Raw genomic sequence first — 19,680 nt, 5'->3', positions numbered from 1 at the left:
ATGAAAGGCCCGAAAAATTAATTTCTTTGTTAAGTCTGTTAAGTAAAATCAAACTAAATATGGGGCCAAATATGGCAGCATGACATGAATGTAGGACCAGCACACTCCTCATTAGAAATACTACCATCACAGTCTAGCTTTTATTCGTTTATTACCGTTCATATATAAGTATTTTGTTTCGTAATATCGAAGTAGAACCATTTATCGCGATGAAAAATTCGTTTTGAATAACCAGTCAAGTTGGTAAATTCGTTTTTTCCAACGTGGATTTTTTACATGTGATGACAGAAACCACGCCAAATATAACATTGGTGGGCATCCATTTCCTGGAATAAAGCAAATATATATTATTCAAGTGATTGAATTGCATTTTATTGATTTAAGAGTTAGCCTATACATAGTAGACTAAGCAGTAGCGAAAAATAAAATCCACGTCGACATTACTCCACGTCGAAAAATCGTCAAAGTGGAACTCACCAAGGAACAATACAAAACTATTTGTTTTTGGTGAGGTAATCAAAAAATCATAAAAACTCGCGAGAAACTTGTATATTTCAGTGGCGGGGGTCTGAAATTTACACCGGGGGAGTGTTTAATACGATGTAAGGAAGTATGTTTTGCCTGAAAAAAACAGATACAAAATCAAAAGTATCACAATCGCCATAAGGACTCGAAAAGAATTTTCTTCGAATAAACTTCGGCCAAAGTGCAATTTTGAAAAAACAGTCGCCGTCAAATTCTTTCAACATGTTTGATCTTTTTCTTTTCACTTCACTCTTTGTCAATGCTTTTAGCTTTCGAAAGTGGGAAAGCATCATTCCATCTCTGTAATTTACAATTTCTGTTTTTACTAAAAGATAAAAGTGTCTGTACACTACCTTTTTCAGATAACTCAATTAACAACAGAAATCTTTTTTTCACGACAATTATCATAAAAGGCATGAAAAGATTCGAGATTTCTCTTTCGTTTTCGGCTTTTTGTCGTATGTCGTTTGATTGACATTTGTTTTAACACTTTTATTTTCGTTAGTTGTAATTTTTGATTGACGGCTTCATATTATGGAGATAAAAGGAAGAGAGATGTTTACGAACTGTGCAGCTGGCTGCCAGAGGATAAATGTCATAGTACTGGACATGAATGGAAAATAGGCCTCAAAGCCTCCTGCAACTCAACCAAATAGAAATAGAAATAGAAACACAACTTGGTCTCTAAAGAATGTACACTTTCTAAACTTACAATAAGCTTTTCGTTTTTGTGAACATTTCTCTCAAGGTTAAAGAGAGGGGAAAATGTGCGAAAATTTTTACCCCCCCCCCTCATAATTTTTTTAAGCATAGGGTTAAGCATAAGTCGAGGCTCAAAATTGAGCTTTACTTAAGCATAGTGAGCTTCAGGCAAAATTCACTGTATGCTTATAAAAAAAAATGAGTGTATCTTGTCTAATTCCATCATAGCAACCACCTGGTCTTTAAATATTTAGAAATAAAACCTTCTGAGTGAGCTGTTTAAAAAAATAGATGTTAAAAAATCGTTCTAAGTAATTTGCAGACCAGATTGTTGCTATGATGGAATTAGACAAATTATTTTGACATTACACAAAGTTGTGATGGTATATTATACTCAAGTTAAAGTCAAGCAAAAGCAGGATAAGAATCAGTTTTTTGAATTTTAGCTAGAAAACCCACATAGGAAATCTTCCAATGTCAGGAACTAAAAAATATGTTGATTTGAATTTTTTTTCAGGGACCCAATGACGTCACAGATTTCGGAAAAACTTCAAAATGCGATATCTCGAGTTTGAAAAGGAGTTGGGAGGTCGGTGACCCCTCATTGGATCGGAAATTTAATGGAGAATAATTTGGGAGGGGTTAAGAGTGGGTATATAGAGACTTTCGAAAATAAATATATTCAAACTGAGGCATTTTGGGTTCGGTGACGTCATCAAAACCTGAAAATCTGATATCTGGAGTTTGAGAAGGATTTAAGCAATGATTGACCCCTCATTGGATCAGAAATCATCGAGAAAATCTTTTGGGTAAATGACAAATTGTTTTCAGTGAAGTGAAAAGTTTATTACCCTTTAAATGACGTCATTTAGGGCCCAAATGACGTCATTTAGGGCCCAAATGCCGTCACAAAACATTAAATTGGCGATTTCTCGAGTTTTGATCGGTCTCAAGTGGCAATTTTACACTTTTTAGGCCTAGAATTAGATCTTATTAAAGGGCTTTTGATGTGTTCAACAACACTCTACTCAGCGGGTGCGACGCCGGGTGACGGCTAGTCTTATCTAATTAGGCCAAAAAAAAAAGTAGTTTTGTTTCCGGAAATGCGGGTGACGAAAAAAAATCTCACCCGGGCGGCCGGAAAATATTTTTTTTTTCAATTTTCCTAGAACAGTGTGGCTCGAATCCTTCAGATCCTTGGTTAGAAAAAGCTATACCTGTTTACTTTTTTCTTCCCAGATTCAACAAGCCATCAACCAACAAAATTACCACTGACATCTGAAAATTCAAACAACCTTTCCACTAGACACTTCTAAATTATCTGCCATTATGAAGATGTTCCGAAATTAACCAATCGGGTTTACAATCGGAATTCCTCTGGGAGTTAGCGAGTCGGGAAATGTAAAGTTATGTAATAGGTAATACATAATTTTTCCGGGGGTTAAACTTATAAATAAAATTGAAATGGTTTGTTTTTTTCTTCATTATATATTTAAGTTTTCATTATCAAAATTCTAGAAATGCTAGTTTGCAGACCATATTAGAAAATGGTTATATATTTCGCAAAAGAAACACTTACAAAAGCTATTACTTACTATTTTTACCCCCGCTTTTTAAACAGCGTCTTCTCTGGGCGTGATATCAGGCGGAGACAAAACGCCCTGCATCGTAAGATTCTCGGGTCGTCTTATTGTTTGTTCCTTTTGTCGAGTCTGTCGGTCCTATTGTTCATGCTAAATCCATACACGATGACGTCAATGTTTGGCGGCATACCTGAAAATAAAAAACAAAAAGATTATCATATTATTTTTGCATGAATTACGCTACCTTATAAGTCATTATAAAATTATATAAAACGAAAGCGAGTCTAGGCCGCCCGCCTAGAGCGCGGGCCCTAATATTTTTTCTCTCGCGGTCTTCAGGGGAAAACGAAAGTGATCGATATTCTTCAAAAAGATGTATTTTGAGGTTGGGAATGGATCCTGCGAAGATGAAAAAATTTTGACTAGGCGCTTTTTTGGCAAAGCCAAAAACTCTAATTTTTTTCTTCCCTCAAGCTAAAAAGGTTACAGGTTTTGGGCAATCGAGGCAAAAATCAGCAAAAAGCTGGTGTTTTCCGTAAATCTGAGAATCGCGATAAGATCCTCACTGTAGAAAAACTCTAATTGACGTGTACGAAAAAATAATCCAGGTTCGATGTCTCTTTACTTGAAAAAACGAAATTTTAAGAAGAAGCTGTACGGGTTGGTCTAAAAAGCAGGGTAGCCAATTGGGGTAGCCAATTGGGCTAGGTTGTGGGGTACCTAAATATTTTACAGACCAGAATAGAAATACCGAAAATGAATGCATAGAACCACATTTTACTGACCAGGGAGCATGAATCTGATTGATACTTAGATTGATCATGTATGATTCCAAAGATAAACAAAGATATAAATTACCACGTGTTAATGCACGAGGAGTAAGAAATAGAGCTTCATTATAATAGAGCTATTTCAAAAGACCTTTCGTACCTATTATAAGCTGCCATATTTAAAAATTTTGAAAGGAATTAATTGTTTGAAACATCTAAACATGATTTAAAATAAATAATAGATTCAATAACAAAGGATTGTTAAGATATGACAAGATTAGAGATCATATGGCCCAAAGGCGATTCCAAAGCTATTATCATCGAATTACAGCTTCACGGAAATAACAATTAAAAACATAAATAAAATCTAAATCTAAAATATTAAAAACTGTTTTGTATATATTTTTTATTCGGGTCTGTAAATTTTCAAACGAAGCCAAGAAGGAAGACAAAATGGCGCCAGGTTTCTTGAGAAGTAACAAAGTTCAGTACCTTTGGAAAAAAGGCTATTGTGGCTGAAGTTCGAAAGGAATTATAAATTTTATTACATGGAATCATTAACAAGATGTTGTAATAGTTATTTCCACATTAAACAGGTTTCAGATTTCAAAAGTTTAGGCAAAAAGAGGTACCCCATAACCTAGCCCAATTGGCTACCCCATTGGCTACCCTGCTTTTTAGACCAACCCAAGCTGTACTCTAAGGTAATTCTATTCACAACAACATAAAACAGGAAAGTAGAAAACATTTGTGACAGAAGATTTTCTTTTTCAAAACACAACTGACATACGTAAATCTTTGAATACAATCGTTAAATGGATCGTGCACAACTAATACATATTGTTACTACGGAGAACTAAATAATGTTGAGAAAACGTTTTGCGTTCTTTAGCTTACTTGTCTGAAATATTCAGTTTGAAAAAAAGTTTTTTTTCTTCGATTGCACAAAAAAAAAGTTTTTTTCTATTTGCAGCCGGGTGAGATATATTTTTTTCCCAAAAAAAGTTCACCCGGCCGATTTCCGGAAACAAGACTACTTTTTTTTTTGGCCTTATCTTATCAACCAAACTTTTACCATCCCATGATCACAACCAAATGTATTTTAAAGCATTTTAAAAGTTGATTAACATTTTTATAATCACACACACGCTGCTCACATCTTGACGTCATTTTTTTTTCTCTAGAGACTTTTTTCCAGGGTGCGCAATTGACATGTCAAAGTTACCGAGTGTTGATAACAGATCTCACACTTTTCTGCGGAAGAACAGACTTTTTGATATCTGTGTTTGGACGCTTGCTTGAATGCGTGCGATTGCGTTTTTAAGGGTTTCTCGTCGCCTAAAGATTTGTTTCTTTTGAGGTGTGAAAGCCAACCTGGTGAGAGTAAGGTATTTAGAGGTTCGGTGAAATGGTGGCCGAATTGCCGTCCCATGTTTTGTCAGATAGTCCCAAGTTAGAGCAGTTGATGGTAGCGGCAACTAACTCGTCTTCTGTTGGAAGATCATTTCGGTCAGTTACCAACCTCAAAGCAGCGGGCGCCTCTGTCTTTCCGCTCCGTCCACCACTTTAGATAGCCTTAATATTAGATCCAAAAGGGTGCCCTCACGTCATGCACTCCACCACAGCGCACGATAAAGCGTGTTTCAATGAATAGCATTAATTATAAGAATATCTTATGTGCTTACCTTCAGTTAACTTGAAAATGAAGAAGGTAAGAAGATAAAAAATGCGATGGATAATTTTCATTGTAACAGTTCGGTCAATCATCACTGAAAGTTTGAAAAAGTTTTTCGGTCGCAAAATAAAAATTCAGCCAATTAAAAGCACAATGTGCTTATACTTACTATGTTTGCTACATCTTCTAGGGCTAGACTAAAAAAAGTGCGAAAGGACACAACCTTCACTTTTTTAAATGAGTGATGTTATGATTTTTTTAATTGCGGCCGCATACGGGAACTCGCCAAATGTTTCTAACTGCAATTTAGGTCCATATCAAAGTAATTTTTGGCTTTGCCTTAAATCTTTGATTTCGAAATGGAAAACATTTTTAGTTTTAAGCCCGGAGGCACTCTATTTAGAACACAAGTGTTACAGTGCAGAGAGAATTTTGCCAAGTTTGAGTAAATTTGGGCGAAAAATAGACAATTTTTTTACCATTGAAAGGTAAAATATGGTCAGAATTTACAATTTTACGAAGTTACATGCCATTTTACTGTAGCTTCATATAATGTCGACATACCTTGTCTAATTCCGTCATAATAACTCCACGCTTTTTTTTTATAAGAATAGTGTACTTTGGTTGAGGGTGAGCATTATTCTTATTTTACTATTGTTCTAAACAATAGGCCTATTGTTTTAAACCCGAAATCTCACCCTGATATTCTTATAGAAGTTATTCTTATAAAAGAAAAAGCGTGTATCTGGTCTGCAAAGTAGTTACGAGTAGTTTGAGTGATTTTTATATTAAATAAAACCTTCAGTATATTCTGAAGGTTTTATTTATAACCATTTTAAAGACCAGAGTTGCTAGGACGGAATTAGACAAGGTATATATCTTGGCTTTAAACGAAATTACAGTATTTGTTGGCATCATCCTCCAGGATGTATAGTCTCTTATTTTCCCCTTATTTTCTACTTTATATCTTCTATCCTGATTTTCTGACTTTCTCAAGTGTTCTAACTGTTTTCTAAGTATTTTTCTGAAATTTGTCCAAACCGGTGAAATAGGTTTCTCACCCCGGCTCAAACCACCAAATGCAAGCAACCTTGGTTTACAAACCCAATGTCTACCGCTTGCGCCACTGAGACACAGCAGAATACTGCCATTCACAAATGCTTATAGCGTGTAATTTACAGACCTTAAATTAACAAATCTCCCAGCCCTACCGGTGCCCCTACAGGATCCTAAGTTAAGTATCTGGATTAGCCTTTATTGGGACTCTCAAGCTCTAACGCTAACCCTAACTGATAATATCTGAACCCCAATCTACAGATTGAAAAATTTGACTTGCATCCTGAGGGGTGATATCGTTTGCCAACCATCAGGTTGGTCTAAAATGCAGGGTAGCCAATTGAGCTCAGTGTATGGGGTAACCATGTATTTCACAGACCAGAGTAAAAAAATAAAACTTTTTAGATGATATAACCCTTTTTAGAGCCATGGGGTAAAACTTTGAAAAAATATTCTATTTATTCATTTCATGATCAGAAGATATTCAAAGATTTAAATTAACACATGGTCAGAGCTATTTCAGCTATTCTCCACTATTTGAACTTACACCTTCTGATTACAAAGTGTAAGGTAAACTATTATTATCCTTTGATGTTATGAGAGTACCCAATTCTGATTGATTTTCATTTTGAGTCCCTGTTAGAATGTTTGGAATCTAAAATTATTCTGTACCTTTGACAATAAAAATGGTCCGGTCTGTAATTTTACAAAGTGTGAGAGGAAGAAACACGAAATGGCGCAAAGATTTGGGCATAAAAGGGGTACCCCACAACCTAGCCGAATTGGCTACATCAAGTGGCTACCCTGCTTTTTATAGACCAACCCCAACCATCATATTCAAAATAATGATTACTTACATTTATTTATTTAGTAGTAGATCCATAAAATTATACTAAATTAAAAGGTTTGAAAGAATATTGCAATGATGCCGTCGTTATCAGACTTGAAGAATCTCTTTCCGACGAAGCTGCATGCCATCATATTTGTTGGTTACATGGCTCTCTTCATTAATCAAGGTATCTATTTATTTTGAATTAATTTGTAGTCTGCTGAGGGGACTACAAAATGCAAGTAGCACTGTTTAGCTTGAATACAACAGAATACAATGATATTCAAATTAAAAAGTAATAAAGCCAAAAAATGCTATATTTTCGTTGATTATTTTAGATACAAAAAAATAAGCATGCATATTATGGTCTGTATACGAAAATGAGTACTAATAAAGGAATTTGTTAATTTTTATTTAACGTAAAAAAGGAAAAAGTGACAACTTTTCCTCATTAATGCCCCCTCCCTTGAAAACTTCCTTTTTGGAATGGGCAGCTGCAAAACTTGACGCACTTGATAAAAGCCCATTGTCATTCAAGGAGAATTTGTACAATTGAGCTTTTGGACCTACCCCGGTGGGGTGGAGGTCCTATAAATTCACCTCTGTCCGTCCGTCCGTTCGTTACCAGATTTTCTCGAGATTGAATCATAGGAATCATTTGATTTTTGGTACAAAGGTGCAAAACGGTGGTGGCCAAAATGTGACCGAGCCCGATTTTCGAAAAAAAAATTTTTTGGGCAAATTTGGGCCAAAAAACGGCTAAAAAACGGGTTTTTTGGACTTTGTGAAAAATTGGATCATTAAATTTTTTTGATTTTTTGCATGAAAGTAGGGTACCATCATAGGTAAAAGATGGCTCAAGCAGATTTTTGCAAAAAAATTTATTTGGCTTAAAAAACGCATGTTTATCTATAAGAATCACTATTAATAAGCATGCATCAATGTTCTTAGTCAAATTACTCAATTTGTTTATGAGATAGAAGTTTTTTTTGCTCATGAGGGCTTACTTTTGAAGAATATGTGTGTTTAGACATGAAATTTTGGTTGCTTGGCGTGTTTTTATAGAAAAACTGGCCAAGTTCAATATTTTTTTATAAGCACATTATCAATTACTTAGGTATTAGCTTTTCTCGAGATTGGCTCTTTCATTCTTTAAGACTTTTTGCACAAAGATGCATAACTATAAACCCTCGAATGTGACGGAGCCCGATTTTCGAAAAAAAAAATTTTTGGGGCAAATTTGGGCCAAAAAACGGCTAAAAACGGGTTTTTTGGACTTTGTGAAAAATTGGATCATTAAATTTTTTGATTTTTTGCATGAAGTAGGGTACCATCATAGGTAAAAGATGGCCAAAGCAGATTTTTGCAAAAAAAATTATTTAGCTTAAAAAACGCATGTTTATCTATAAGAATCACTATTAATAAGCATGCATCAATGTTCTTAGTCAAATTACTCAATTTCTTTATGAGATAGAGGTTTTTTTTGCTCATGAGGGCTTACTTTTGAAGAATATGTGTGTTTAGACATGAAATTTTGGTTGCTTGGCGTGCTTTTATAGAAAAACTGGCCAAGTTCAATATTTTTTATAAGCACATTATCAATTACTTAGGTATTAGCTTTTCTCGAGATTGGCTCTTTCATTCTTTAAGACTTTTTGCACAAAGATGCATAACTATAAACCTTCGAATGTGACGGAGCCCGATTTTCGAAAAAAAAAATTTTGGGGCAAATTTGGGCCAAAAAACGGCTAAAAAACGGGTTTTTTGGACTTTGTGAAAAATTGGATCATTAAATTTTTTTGATTTTTTGCATGAAAGTAGGGTACCATCATAGGTAAAAGATGGTTCAAGCAGATTTTTGCAAAAAAATTTATTTGGCTTAAAAAACGCATGTTTATCTATAAGAATCACTATTAATAAGCATACATCAATGTTCTTAGTCAAATTACTCAATTTCTTTATGAGATAGAAGTTTTTTTTTTTGCTTATGAGGGCTTACTTTTGAAGAATATGTGTGTTTAGACATGAAATTTTGGTTGCTTGGCGTGTTTTTATAGAAAAACTGGCCAAGTTCAATATTTTTTTATAAGCACATTATCAATTACTTAGGTATTAGCTTTTCTCGAGATTGGCTCTTTCATTCTTTAAGACTTTTTGCACAAAGATGCATAACTATAAACCCTCGAATGTGACGGAGCCCGATTTTCGAAAAAAAAATTTTTGGGGCAAATTTGGGCCAAAAAACGGCTAAAAAACGGGTTTTTTGGACTTTGTGAAAAATTGGATCATTAAATTTTTTTGATTTTTTGCATGAAAGTAGGGTACCATCATAGGTAAAAGATGGCTCAAGCAGATTTTTGCAAAAAAATTTATTTGGCTTAAAAAACGCATGTTTATCTATAAGAATCACTATTAATAAGCATACATCAATGTTCTTAGTCAAATTACTCAATTTCTTTATGAGATAGAAGTTTTTTTTTGCTTATGAGGGCTTACTTTTGAAGAATATGTGTGTTTAGACATGAAATGTTGGTTGCTTGGCGTGTTTTTATAGAAAAACTGGCCAAGTTCAATATTTTTTTATAAGCACATTATCAATTACTTAGGTATTAGCTTTTCTCGAGATTGGCTCTTTCATTCTTTAAGACTTTTTGCACAAAGATGCATAACTATAAACCCTCGAATGTGACGGAGCCCGATTTTCGAAAAAAAAATTTTTGGGGCAAATTTGGGCCAAAAAACGGCTAAAAAACGGGTTTTTTGGACTTTGTGAAAAATTGGATCGTTAAATTTTTTTGATTTTTTCATGAAAGTAGGGTACCATCATAGGTAAAAGATGGCCAAAGCAGATTTTTGTAAAAAAAATTATTTAGCTTAAAAAAACGCATGTTTATCTATAAGAATCACTATTAATAAGCATGCATCAATGTTCTTAGTCAAATTACTCAATTTCTTTATGAGATAGAGGTTTTTTTTGCTCATGAGGGCTTACTTTTGAAGAATATGTGTGTTTAGACATGAAATTTTGGTTGCTTGGCGTGCTTTTATAGAAAAACTGGCCAAGTTCAATATTTTTTTATAAGCACATTATCAATTACTTAGGTATTAGCTTTTCTCGAGATTGGCTCTTTCATTCTTTAAGACTTTTTGCACAAAGATGCATAACTATAAACCTTCGAATGTGACGGAGCCCGATTTTCGAAAAAAAAAATTTTGGGGCAAATTTGGGCCAAAAAACGGCTAAAAAACGGGTTTTTTGGACTTTGTGAAAAATTGGATCATTAAATTTTTTTGATTTTTTGCATGAAAGTAGGGTACCATCATAGGTAAAAGATGGTTCAAGCAGATTTTTGCAAAAAAATTTATTTGGCTTAAAAAACGCATGTTTATCTATAAGAATCACTATTAATAAGCATACATCAATGTTCTTAGTCAAATTACTCAATTTCTTTATGAGATAGAAGTTTTTTTTGCTTATGAGGGCTTACTTTTGAAGAATATGTGTGTTTAGACATGAAATTTTGGTTGCTTGGCGTGTTTTTATAGAAAAACTGGCCAAGTTCAATATTTTTTTATAAGCACATTATCAATTACTTAGGTATTAGCTTTTCTCGAGATTGGCTCTTTCATTCTTTAAGACTTTTTGCACAAAGATGCATAACTATAAACCCTCGAATGTGACGGAGCCCGATTTTCGAAAAAAAAAATTTTTGGGGCAAATTTGGGCCAAAAAACGGCTAAAAAACGGGTTTTTTGGACTTTGTGAAAAATTGGATCATTAAATTTTTTTGATTTTTTGCATGAAAGTAGGGTACCATCATAGGTAAAAGATGGCCAAAGCAGATTTTTGCAAAAAAAATTATTTAGCTTAAAAAACGCATGTTTATCTATAAGAATCACTATTAATAAGCATGCATCAATGTTCTTAGTCAAATTACTCAATTTCTTTATGAGATAGAGGTTTTTTTTGCTCATGAGGGCTTACTTTTGAAGAATATGTGTGTTTAGACATGAAATTTTGGTTGCTTGGCGTGCTTTTATAGAAAAACTGGCCAAGTTCAATATTTTTTTATAAGCACATTATCAATTACTTAGGTATTAGCTTTTCTCGAGATTGGCTCTTTCATTCTTTAAGACTTTTTGCACAAGATGCATAACTATAAACCTTCGAATGTGACGGAGCCCGATTTTCGAAAAAAAAATTTTGGGGCAAATTTGGGCCAAAAAACGGCTAAAAAACGGGTTTTTTGGACTTTGTGAAAAATTGGATCATTAAATTTTTTTGATTTTTTGCATGAAAGTAGGGTACCATCATAGGTAAAAGATGGCTCAAGCAGATTTTTGCAAAACAATTTATTTGGCTTAAAAAACGCATGTTTATCTATAAGAATCACTATTAATAAGCATACATCAATGTTCTTAGTCAAATTACTCAATTTCTTATGAGATAGAAGTTTTTTTTTGCTTATGAGGGCTTACTTTTGAAGAATATGTGTGTTTAGACATGAAATTTTGGTTGCTTGGCGTGTTTTTATAGAAAAACTGGCCAAGTTCAAATTTTTTTTATAAGCACATTATCAATTACTTAGGTATTAGCTTTTCTCGAGATTGGCTCTTTCATTCTTTAAGACTTTTTGCACAAAGATGCATAACTATAAACCCTCGAATGTGACGGAGCCCGATTTTCGAAAAAAAAATTTTTGGGGCAAATTTGGGCCAAAAAACGGCTAAAAAACGGGTTTTTTGGACTTTGTGAAAAATTGGATCGTTAAATTTTTTTGATTTTTTGCATGAAAGTAGGGTACCATCATAGGTAAAAGATGGCCAAGCAGATTTTTGCCAAAAAAAATTATTTAGCTTAAAAAACGCATGTTTATCTATAAGAATCACTATTAATAAGCATGCATCAATGTTCTTAGTCAAATTACTCAATTTCTTTATGAGATAGAGGTTTTTTTGCTCATGAGGGCTTACTTTTGAAGAATATGTGTGTTTAGACATGAAATTTTGGTTGCTTGGCGTGCTTTTATAGAAAAACTGGCCAAGTTCAATATTTTTTTATAAGCACATTATCAATTACTTAGGTATTAGCTTTTCTCGAGATTGGCTCTTTCATTCTTTAAGACTTTTTGCACAAAGATGCATAACTATAAACCTTCGAATGTGACGGAGCCCGATTTTCGAAAAAAAAATTTTGGGGCAAATTTGGGCCAAAAAACGGCTAAAAAAACGGGTTTTTTTGGACTTTGTGAAAAATTGGATCATTAAATTTTTTTGATTTTTTGCATGAAAGTAGGGTACCATCATAGGTAAAAGATGGTTCAAGCAGATTTTTGCAAAAAAATTTATTTGGCTTAAAAAACGCATGTTTATCTATAAGAATCACTATTAATAAGCATACATCAATGTTCTTAGTCAAATTACTCAATTTCTTTATGAGATAGAAGTTTTTTTTTGCTTATGAGGGCTTACTTTTGAAGAATATGCGTGTTTAGACATGAAATGTTGGTTGCTTGGCGTGCTTTTATAGAAAAACTGGCCAAGTTCAATATTTTTTTATAAGCACATTATCAATTACTTAGGTATTAGCTTTTCTCGAGATTGGCTCTTTCATTCTTTATGATTTTTGCACAAAGATGCATAACTATAAACCCTCGAATGTGACTGAGCCCGATTTTTGAAAAAACATGTTTTTGGGCAAATTTGGGCCAAAAAACGGCTAAAAAAAGGGTTTTTTTGGACTTTGTGAAATATTGGATCGTTGTTTTTTTCTGATTTTTTTGCATGAAAGTAGGTAAAAGATGGCTCAAGCAGATTTTTGTAAAAAAACTTTTCAGCTCAAAAAACGCATCTTTATCTATAAGAATCACTATTAATAAGCATACATCAATGTTCTTAGCCAAATTACTCAATTTTTTGATGAGATAGATGTCTTTTTATGCTCACGAAGTCTTGAATATGAAAGAATATTTCAAGAGCATGAAATTTTGGTTTCTAAACGTTTTTTTATAAGAAACAAACGACTAATTTTAATAAATCGTCACTACCTGTGTTCTGGATGATTGTTTAACGTTCATGCTCATGTAGATATCAATTATATTATATGTGTTAAATGCATAACCAGGTAGGTCCATAAAAGTATCACTTGTTTTACTTGAAGCTGCAGTCCCTACAATACTATAAAAAGTATGGATTTATGGATAGAACCATAAAAACATGATGCACAAAAGAGGTGTAGCAAGGTAAGATTGTAAATTCTTTTCTTCTTTGGCTATGATTAAATTTCTCCCAGGCTTTCTAAATTTGTGTAATATTAAAAGAATCTGTCTGGCAGACTTTCCACCTGACAACAAAAACCCAATTTCTGGCCAAAGAAATTTTTATGAGGATGTTTGTGATGATTAGGAAGTCAAATGAAAAAAAAGTTGGACACATTCTAACATACTTTTTATTTCTCTTTTAGGGATAAAACCAACAAAAAACATTGAAAAACAGCGAAAAAACTGGATGATTATGTTTTCCTTGATACCTAGCACTCGGACATCGGGAGGGACGGATCAAAGTGCCAGGATGGCCTCATCAAGTTCCAGTACTGGGAACTCTGGCGCACAAATGGCGAAATGGATGAAGGAGATACAAGACTTTAAAGTTGATCGTGTTGAGATGAATAAACTGGTGATGAATTATTTGGTTCAGGAAGGATTCAAAGATGCAGCGGAGAGGTTTAAGCTGGAGGCTGGTGTGGAGCCTGGACCCCAACTTGATTTATTGGATGATCGTATTAAGATCAGAGAGGCTGTCCAAAATGGTCAAATTGATGACGCCATATCAATGACCAATGACTTGCATCCAGACATTTTAGATTCGAAATCGCATTTATTTTTCCATTTACAACAACAGAAATTAATTGAACTGATACGTGAGAAAAATGTGGACGAAGCTCTAGCCTTTGCTCAAAGTGTCATGTCTGAGCTTGGTACGGAGAACACAGTCTATCTTGAAGAATTGGAAAAGACAATGGCTTTGTTAGCATATGAAGATCCGGACTCTTCACCTTTTGGTCATCTTTTGAACCCTTCGCAACGACATATGGTTGCTAGCGAAGTTAATGCCGCCATTTTGGAAACACAACATCAAGAGACTATGCCTAAGTTGGCAGGCGTTGTTAAGCTATTGCTATGGACGCAAAACGAGCTAGACAGGAAGCATGTTAAATATCCCAAAATGACGGATATAGCTGAAGGGACCATCAAATCACACTCTGACGCAAAATCGAGCAGCTCAAATACTACTACTTAAAATTCTTTGAATTGATTGAATTTGAATTTATTGAAGGGATCTTGGGGAGCTAGAGTTCTTCACCATTTCTGGGTTTGAAGATTCCTAACTTTCTTCAATCTTTGAAAGTGATCTTTACAACCAAATATCCTTTACAGCGCTTCTTAAATCACATGAAGCTTTTGAAGAGATCCCACTTAGTCCAATACTTATTAATGATGCTCTCACATTCAATAATTTGGTTTTTGTACATTATTTTATTACTATGTTGACTTTATGTATTTTACTTTTTTTAAATAATATCACGTAAATAGCAATGAAATATATATTAATAGTTCTAAATCTTTTTTTCTTAGATCATGTCAGACAAAGTCTCACTAGAGTTGTGATAAATGAAAATGCTTCATTCGTTTAAATTTAAAAAGCTATAGAGCTTTTAAGATCCCACCAGTGCTGTCGTCATTCTCGTTCATTATAGTCAATACAGTCTTTGATTAACTTTTCACTTTTCTTTTGTTCAGGTATCTTGGTAACAGCAACGAAAGATAAGAACAACAAATATCCTTACAACCCTACCACGTTGGTCTTGTTGTCAGAATGTCTCAAAATGGTAACCGCAGCTGTCCTCTACGCCAAAGAGTACGTTTCGATTTTACCTGTTCTTTTTTATCGATCATTGTTCATTTAAAGAGAGTATTTCTTTTTCGTACATTTTTTACCAATACTTCTCTTTATTGAAACGGTTTGCAACAGTAAGTAGAAGGTAGAAGGTAGAAGCATAAGTTTCTTATACCAAAGGCTCTTTTTTTATATCGTTTTTTATTTGTAACCAATAATGTTTTATTTATCCTTCCAGTGATGGTATCTCAGGAGTTATCAGTGGTACAGTCAAATATTCGAGAGGTAATTACCACCAATAAATAAAGACTTTGTAATACCTTTTTATGAAAAGAAACCAAATCAAAAAATAATATAAACTTATATAAACTAACAGGCCACTTATCACGAACATCTAGCCTATCAATGAATACTATATTATTTAGCTTCTAGACCTGTCCAGATTAAAAATCACTGGTTCTTTAATTTCCTGTTAACTGGTACTAGTCGGGATATTTTTGACCGGTATTCGAGAAATCTTTGGCCAGAACGCTATGGTAGTTCATGAAAAAATAACCGGTATCCCTGTATTTTGTAGCCTCGAGAGCCTCCATCTTTTGAAGTTAAATAATAAACACTTAACGTGAAGTTAAATAATAAACATTTAACGTGAAGTTAAATAATAAACATTTAACGTGAAGTTAAATAATAAACATTTAACGTGAAGTTAAATAATAAACATTCTTTAACGTTTTTCTTTTCTTTTTGTTGAACAGTGTTGTTATGGTATTTAGTACCAGCGTTTTTATATTGTTTATACAACAATCTGGCGTTCGTCAACCTTCAATCATATGATCCAACATCTTACTTCTTGTTGCTACAATTTCGTGTGGTAGTCACTGGCGTCATCTTCCAGGTCAGTACCTTCCTTCATTCTTAAGTATTGTCTCTTTTTGGGTTACAGGTTAATCTGTTAAATGATTTTTATTGTACAGTTGGCGCTCTCTAATTCGATTTTCGAGAAATTTCATCGAATAAGGGACCGTATCGAATAATAGAGTGTCGTTTATGAGTGTTTCTTGTTACCGCGATGATTTTCATATCGAATAATCATAGTGTGCACCCCCCCCACTCTGCAGGGGGGGGGTTTGGATTTTTGGGTCCAAAACAGCCAGGTGGGAGTCTGAAATTTTGGACTTTCAGGTGGGGGAAATAGGTTGAGGTGGGACTAGAAATCTTTAGGTGGGACTCTTATGGAAATCTTGAAAGAAAAATTATTTTAAATTTTAGATTTTTACATATTTGTCTTTGAATCCTGTAATCTGTTTTTCATTGAAAATTCCCCTGACTTTTTATTGGAATTTTCATTCCAAACTGCCCGAAGTGCCAACTGTTTGCCAATCAAATATGCAAAAAATTTGGCCTTCATAAGGCAAAAATTATGCTTTAAACGAGTCATTCGAAAGTTCGAAAGAGTCTGCAAAGCCAATTAAAATCATTCTATTCTTCATGTACGTTAGTTCCCTATTTTAGGTGGGACTTGGAAAGTCAACTATCAGGTGGGAGTTTCTCAAGTGCTGGGACCTGGAATTTTAGGTGGGACCTTGACCCCCCCTGCACACTATGATAATGGAGTATATCGAAAAGTAGAACGTCGAATTAGAGAACGTGAGATAGGTCTAGGAGAACATGGACGCTTCCCATTTGAGCTTTTGAACACTGCCATACCTTCAAACACAGTATTGTTGTGTAGTCTTTCCAAACGAGTTGTCCATCCAGTTCAGTATCCTTTCTCTAAACAAAACAAAATATTTTTGGTAACGATATTTCGACACTTATGTGTCTTATGTGTCTTTTTCATGTATGTTTTGTTTTGACTTAGTTACACATGTTATGGTTTCTCTAAACACTGTATTCTTTAGCCAAGTTCCATATTTTCTAATTAGCTAATGAATGTCACTTTATTTTTGATATCCAGGTGGTTTTTAAAAAGAAGTTGAGTCGAACTCAATGGTTTTCGTTGATCCTCTTAACCCTTGGTTGTATCATCAAACAACTCAACATCTCCGGTGGTTCTTCTTCAACATCGTTCAACTTCGCCCTCAATTTCAATTTCATGTTGATTTTGGTGCAAATCTTTTGCTCCTGTTTCGCTGGTGTTTACAATGAGTACTTGTTGAAAGGTAATAAAGAGGATGTTCCTTTCATGTTGCAAAATGTCTTCATGTATATGGATTCCATTGTCTGCAATGCCATCGTATTGGCGTACACCGGTAAACTGATGGGTGCTTTCACACCAGATGCCATGCAGACCATCCTCCAACCAAAAGTCATTCTAATTATCATCAATAATGCTGCCATTGGTATCGTCACAGCCATGTTCCTCCGCTCTCTTAACTCCATCCTCAAGACGTTCGCCAGCGCGTTAGAGTTGATGTTCACAGCTGTTTTATCTTGGATGTTGTTCGGTATCCCCGTCAATGTTTTAACGGCCGTTGCCATAGCAATCGTCTCTTACGCTACCTTGTTGTACGCTCAGAATCCGGTGGATAATACGAAACCGGTCAACGAGAACAGGGAAGAGGACAATAGTAAAGTATAAATTGTCACACATGCTCACTTATTTATTATAGTTCCGTCGATTTTTACTTCCATTTCCAATTTTTGATTGCGGAAATGCTATGAAGTGATTGGACGGCGATTCTCGTAATTTTTAAAGGAATCCTTATTAAAAAACGTAACCTTCACCATAGCTTTCTAGCCTGATTTTCTTTAACTCTCAACTGTATAACACTGCGTTCATTTCTTTCGCTTTTTATGATTTCTGAACTAAGTTAATCTGTAGATTCTGGGAAAAGCTTTCAAAAGCAGTTAGTGATATACGGTTATTAAATAATACAGTTATTAGTTTTTTGTATTTTAGGTTTAGCTAGATTTCTATTGGACATATTTCTCAACTGTCTTAAATTTTAACAAGGCTATATTTAGAAAGAATCACGATGAAATTTCCATATTCCTTTCCAATTTAGCTATCCATTCATAATGGTTTTCATTAGAAAATTGTTCGATTTTGGAGAAAAAAAAGATAGAATCGTGTGGCTTTTGAAGGCTGGGAAATATACAAAAGAGTAGGGTGTTACTTATTGTAAACAAGTAGAGACAAAATTACGAAATTATTAGAAATCTAAATGCGAAGACCGTTAGTTTTTTTTGCTAATTTTTTTATTAGGGTAGATGTGTTTTAATAGTGAAATTATTTTTATTTTTCATTATTTTGTTCTTGTAAATTTCTGTTTAGGTTAAATTGAATTTTATTTGGAAAATTTGGAAAAAAATAATTTTGACAATTTTTTTTCAGTTCCAATATATTCACAAGGTGTTTTTGGAAGATTGGAAGGAAACTGATCGATCTTCATAATTTAGAAATAATTTTGTAATTTGTAAGCGTTGTATATTTTATGACAAGAACTGACAAATCGATTGGAATTTCAATGTTGATTTCAATACACCTTTTCGACCTCGATCGAATCCTGTTTTTACACTTTTTTTCTATTGTCTTTAGGTGCGAAAAAAGACTGGGACGGTATTAGGGTGGTAAAACGGACAAAAAATGTCCGCGTGGCAATTGGCGGCTACGGTCGAAAAGGCGTATTCATTCCAAAATCCTTGTATCCTCCTGGTTAATATTTTTGAGAAAGTTAAGACTTTACGTGATGATGGCGAAAATTTCCACACTTTTCAATGTCTAAATGTCTATAAAATATTTGGAACTTGTACCTTAAGGGAACTTATTTTGGCGGGAACTAATTTCGGCGAATTTGGCGAATTTAGCCGAAATTCGCCAAATTTAGTTCCCGCCAAAATTAAATATTTTGCTCACTCGCCAAAATAAGTTCCCGCTAAAATTACATTTTTTGTTTCCTTGCCTAAATAACCCCTAAAATTCATCTAAATTGCTCAAAATAAGGCAAAATAGAACAGATTAGTTAGCCAAAATTAGTTCCCGCCAAAATTAAAAAAATTCACTATTCGCCAAAATTAGTTCCCGCCAAAATAAGTTCCCTTAAGGTAGTCATGGTTGTGATTTGCCTGAATGATGTATACGCTGGGGATACGCTGATGTACGAAATATAGCTTTTTATAACATCTTATTTCATGTTGTTGCTTTGAATATCTTGGCTCAAATGAAATTTTTCGGACTTAGTTTTCTTTTATTCTTACAACTTTCAAAAACAATGAAAATTGAGTGTTTGTAAAAAAACATGATATTGAACGGATTATAAACCGATTGTAATCAACCCTACGTCTTTCTCCGTCATTATTAGTCGGATCAAATCCACCCCTCCTCGCCTCGTCCAGGGCTCTAATTTTCTCCTAAGTGATGGTGCTTTGAACAAAATCTTTCTCGCTTTGACCCAGAGATTTGAAGTAGGGTAAAAAAACATCATCTAAATGTTTTGTTTTGGGATCATGTCATTACTGGATATGAGACAAATAAATCCGAAATTAAGCTGAGTCGGTTTGGATTTCTCTTTAAAACGATCGCGAAAAGGAAGATAAACATTTACTTTTAAAATCTTGTTATTTTTAATCGGAAAAGTGAAATGATTTTCATGAGTTTTTAAATCACAAATTTGTGAGAACAGGTCAAGTGAATCTGAATAC

At 34.0% G+C, this 19,680-nt stretch overlaps 2 protein-coding genes across 2 annotated transcripts; both read left to right on the top strand.

The window, feature by feature from the left end:
• The first annotated feature begins 7,180 nt into the window (after positions 1–7,180).
• LOC136820784 (UDP-galactose transporter senju-like) lies at positions 7,181–18,501 on the top strand. Its single transcript, XM_067077012.1, has 5 exons — positions 7,181–7,327; positions 14,940–15,057; positions 15,275–15,321; positions 15,792–15,931; positions 16,994–18,501. Exons 1-5 carry the CDS (start codon positions 7,234–7,236, stop codon positions 17,615–17,617), a joined length of 1,023 nt encoding a protein of 340 aa, XP_066933113.1. The 5' UTR covers positions 7,181–7,233; the 3' UTR covers positions 17,618–18,501.
• On the top strand, positions 13,573–14,744 carry LOC136820785 (glucose-induced degradation protein 8 homolog). The gene has a single exon (XM_067077013.1). It carries the CDS (start codon positions 13,648–13,650, stop codon positions 14,437–14,439), a length of 792 nt encoding a protein of 263 aa, XP_066933114.1. The 5' UTR covers positions 13,573–13,647; the 3' UTR covers positions 14,440–14,744.
• Positions 18,502–19,680: the final 1,179 nt, after the last annotated feature.

This window comes from Clytia hemisphaerica, unplaced genomic scaffold, assembly GCF_902728285.1.
Source record: "Clytia hemisphaerica strain Z4C2 unplaced genomic scaffold, Clytia hemisphaerica genome assembly, whole genome shotgun sequence".
NCBI lineage: Eukaryota > Metazoa > Cnidaria > Hydrozoa > Leptothecata > Clytiidae > Clytia > Clytia hemisphaerica.
This window is presented reverse-complemented; position numbering and strand designations above follow the sequence as displayed.

Excerpts from the sequence above, each read along its gene's own strand:
- LOC136820785 (XM_067077013.1), top strand. The coding sequence starts at position 13,648 with ATGATTATGTTTTCCTTGATACCTAGCACTCGGACATCGGGAGGGACG.
- LOC136820784 (XM_067077012.1), top strand. The coding sequence starts at position 7,234 with ATGATGCCGTCGTTATCAGACTTGAAGAATCTCTTTCCGACGAAGCTG. Across the intron at positions 15,058-15,274 it reads GCTGTCCTCTACGCCAAAGA|TGATGGTATCTCAGGAGTTA; the intron begins GTACGTTTCGAT and ends TTATCCTTCCAG. Across the intron at positions 15,932-16,993 it reads TCACTGGCGTCATCTTCCAG|GTGGTTTTTAAAAAGAAGTT; the intron begins GTCAGTACCTTC and ends TTTGATATCCAG.